Source organism: Cyprinodon variegatus, unplaced genomic scaffold, assembly GCF_000732505.1.
Source record: "Cyprinodon variegatus isolate N-32 unplaced genomic scaffold, C_variegatus-1.0 Scaffold1440, whole genome shotgun sequence".
Lineage (NCBI taxonomy): Eukaryota > Metazoa > Chordata > Actinopteri > Cyprinodontiformes > Cyprinodontidae > Cyprinodon > Cyprinodon variegatus.
Genome location: NW_015151893.1, coordinates 45,540 through 49,222, shown reverse-complemented (window position 1 = coordinate 49,222; position 3,683 = coordinate 45,540). Strand labels below are relative to the sequence as shown.

The window sequence follows — 3,683 nt, the reverse complement described above, 5'->3', positions numbered from 1 at the left end:
ATTTGCTTCTTTGCTTATTTGCATTTGTAATAATTACCTTATTTACTTATTGTCCGAAATATTCTTCAACTTTATTTATTTATTACTTATTTCTTTACGCATTTATTTATGTGCATGTTATAATATTTTTGTCTGGTTTATTCTTCCTTTGTATTTTTTTACCCTCTTTATATATTCCATGCTGTATATTTCGGCCTGTCATTTTTACATTTCTGTCTGAATTTCTGCCTTTTTATGCAAAGGAGGAATGATGTGTCTTAAGGGTCAACTTCTCGCTATTGGTTGGTTAGCAGCCAAAGGTCACCGTCAAAACAAACATGGCTACTTACGATGAAGTGGTCAGTGAGCTGAGACATTTAGGCTGCTGACTGGACGGGACCGGGCATTCGAACCAAGCCATCAGCTCCGGGGCTGGAACACCGGCAGAGGGGGGAGGGAGCCAGCAGGGGAGGAAGTGACCAAACCTGACCCGGTAGCCGTGGCCCCGTATGGCAAGCCAAGAATGTCACTATTTTCATCTAATTATGACGTTAAGATTGAAATTTACCTGCTAAAAGCACCTGTTTTTCCGAAATGTTGCCGCTTTTTTCGCCGTCTTTTACCAACAAGCACCGCTTTTTACGTCCGTCATGATGGTTCATGGCTGTAGAAAGCATTATGAGCTTGGAAAAAGGTTAGTCATATGCAGGAAACATTCAAGAACAAGTCAGACAGACACATTTTCTGGAACACAAGTGGCCCCTTTATTGTCATTCTATTAGGACAATGTAAACCGTTTTTACATGAAAGAATGCATGGCGATGGGAAAAAAACAACAGTGAAGTAGTGAAGTGCCTGTAGTGGATATATTCCTAGAATTAAGGCTTTGTGAAATGACAATGCAGTGAACTTTGGCAATGCTGTCACACAGAGCTCTGTGCAGTTTTCCACAAAGCTGATCTGTGCTGAACTTTCTTGGTCTGGCTGTCTTGACCAGCGATTGGATGCAACCACTTCAAATGCATTGGCTGTCGGAAAAGAAGAAGGGACATTGTTATCATATTAGGAAAATGTGCGTATTCGACTTGCGTTGTCTTGGTCAGAACGCGCGCCAAGATTGCATGCTTTGACCTGTCGCTACGCGGGTAAAGAATGGGCGTAGTGACAGGTCAAAATGCGCGTTTTGCGGTACCATCATTACGGACGTAGAAGACAGTGAAAAAAGCTGCGAAATTTCAGAAAAACGGGTGCTTTTAGCGGGTGAATTTTAATGTTAACCTGATAATTTGATGCGAATAGTGGCATTCTTGGCTTGCCATAGCCCGTGGCTGGCTCCGGACCTAGAACAGCCCTGGTTCGAATGCCCAGTTCAGTCCAGTCAGGGGCCGAGCAGCCCCTGACTGGACCGGACCAGGTTGGTGCTTAAAAACATGTTTGCATTCCTCAGCGAGCCAATTTACAACAACCAAAGTATTACAATAGCAGAGAAACTTATGAAAAACAAATCCCTTTAAAACGTACCATTCCTACTAAATAAACTATACCTGTCTAATTTTTATTGAAATGGTTGTAATTTATGTGATTTGCTTTTAGAAGAACCCAATGTTACATGTTTGAATCTGGTTCTGTGTGGAAGGAGAGAACCAGTGAAGACCTCAGCAGCCAGGGCCATTCTAGGTCAGACAGATCTTCCTTCAGCCTCCAACTCTTCAGGGTGTGTCAGAAACCAGGGAGAGGTGTGTGGACGTTGGGTTTCTGTGGTGGAGCTGCCTGCCTTGTATGGAAAAGCTCAGCAGGAAGTGATGGAGGAATCATTCAGGTGTATCTCCCTCTGTGAACCTGAGGGTGTCCACGCCTTCATCCTGGTCCTACCTGTGGGTCCCCTCACTGATGAAGACAAGGGAGAGTTACAGACCATCCAGGACACTTTCAGCTCTAGAGTCAATGACTTCACCATGATCCTGTTCACTGTAGAGTCAGATCCTACAGCTGGAGATGTTAACTTCATAGAGACTGATAGAAACATCCAGGAGCTCCTTCAGAGCTGTGGAGGAAGATATGTTGTTCTCAACATCGAGGACAGACAGCAGATCCCAGAACTGATGGAGATGGTAGAAACTATAAGTAATAAAGGGTCCCGTTTCTTTACGAATTACATGTTCACTAGTGTCTTGATTGAGAAAACCTTAGATGAATTCCAGGATTTGAAACAGAAGTGTTTAATGCAAGGTGAAGATAATCTACAGTCAATAGAAAAACTCAGGAAAGAGATAGAAGATATGAAGAAGAGGGAAGAAGAAGAGAAGAAAAAACACAGAGATGAAATCGAAGCACTTCAAGCTCAACTTGAACAGGAAAGAAAGCAGAAAGTTCAGCTTGTGAATGAAACAGATGAATCCATGGAGCAGCATTGTGAGAAAATAGAGAAAGAAGCCGAGAAAGAGGCGAGAACATTTCAAAAAGCATTGCAGCATCAAAAAGGTGATGCTTTAGAAGAACAAGCTGACGTTGAACAATGCCAAAGAGAGGCATCTGAGAAGCAGATGAAAGAAAATGACATCACAGAACAAATGAAGCAGAAGCAACAACTCCAGTCCTCCCCCTCTCTACCAGAAGATGTTTCTAAGAATCCAGTCTGTCCTACCACTGCAACCTCAGGTCAAATGGAAAATGGGACACAGACCAGCGACACAGATAATACAGGTGAACATCAACATTATCCTGTTCTCTCTATCTGCTTTCTACTTTTAATTTGGGTCAAGGTAGTGGTAAGAGAAATTTAGATAAAAACAAAACAAGTGTTGCGGTCTTAGAAATAAAGATCTTCTGAAGGGGGATATAAATACTCTTTCATGAATATAAATAAATAAATAAACAATACAAATTGTTATGAGGTAAACACTATATAGAAGCATTGAAAAAGGTATCAGACAACCCTGGTTATTTCTTATTCTAAAGGTATATAACCCCAAGAATAAAAAAAAATAAAATACAAAAAAGTTAAATGAGTAATTTTAATGATAGTAGGCATAAAATGATATAAAGATCTGTTTAAAGAAATTGGACAAGGATTAGAAAATATTAGTTAAATATGTTGGGGTTTTTTTCTTTTTCTTTTTTTAATCTTTATAAATGTAAACTTTACTTAACCAGAAAAGAAATATGTCTAAAAAAGAAAAAAAGTGAGTCCAATGTTTTCAACCAATGGGTTTATAATAGTGGGCGGCTCTATTTGAAAATGTCCTTGAAAATTTAGCTGAATTAATAATTGTTGCACTGAATTGTCAACAACGACATTATAAATATCATTACAACTGTTTTAGCTAATTGACTCATTTTAAACATCAAAAAAATGGATTTCATAAACTTTTATTTTTAATAATAAAGTATGTTTTCTTTAAAGTTCACCAAAGCTGCTTTATTACCAATCCTCTATGTGATTAATTAATCAATTATAAATTACTAATTTTTTTAGAAAATGTTATTTAAACTAAGTATTTTGCCTGTGTAAGACTAAAAAAGTATAGAAAGTTGAATTTGAGAAGTGAAGGTGTGTAAGAGTTTGCACCTGATGGAATTAATGTGTCTCACAGTCAATTTGTGAGAAAATTGAGAGCCCTGGTGTTTATAAAACTGTCAATTAATGACAGTTGGCTGCTGCATATGAAGTCAGAACTCTGATCTCGAAAAGAACAGTTATTACC

The 3,683-nt window shown here is 38.7% G+C and overlaps 1 protein-coding gene across 3 annotated transcripts in view; it reads left to right on the top strand.

Moving 5' to 3' along the window:
• Positions 1 to 2,780, top strand: part of LOC107103414 (GTPase IMAP family member 8-like) — a 10,864-nt gene extending 8,084 nt beyond the window's left edge. For 2 of the 3 annotated variants that reach the window (XM_015403118.1, XM_015403117.1), the window contains one exon: positions 1,573 to 2,780. In XM_015403118.1, the coding sequence (XP_015258604.1) occupies positions 1,573 to 2,762 (1,190 nt within the window). In that variant the 3' untranslated portion in view covers positions 2,763 to 2,780. The remainder of the gene's footprint in view (positions 1 to 1,572) is intronic. The other variant, XM_015403119.1, reaches the window with a different exon arrangement.
• The last annotated feature ends 903 nt before the right edge of the window (positions 2,781 to 3,683 follow it).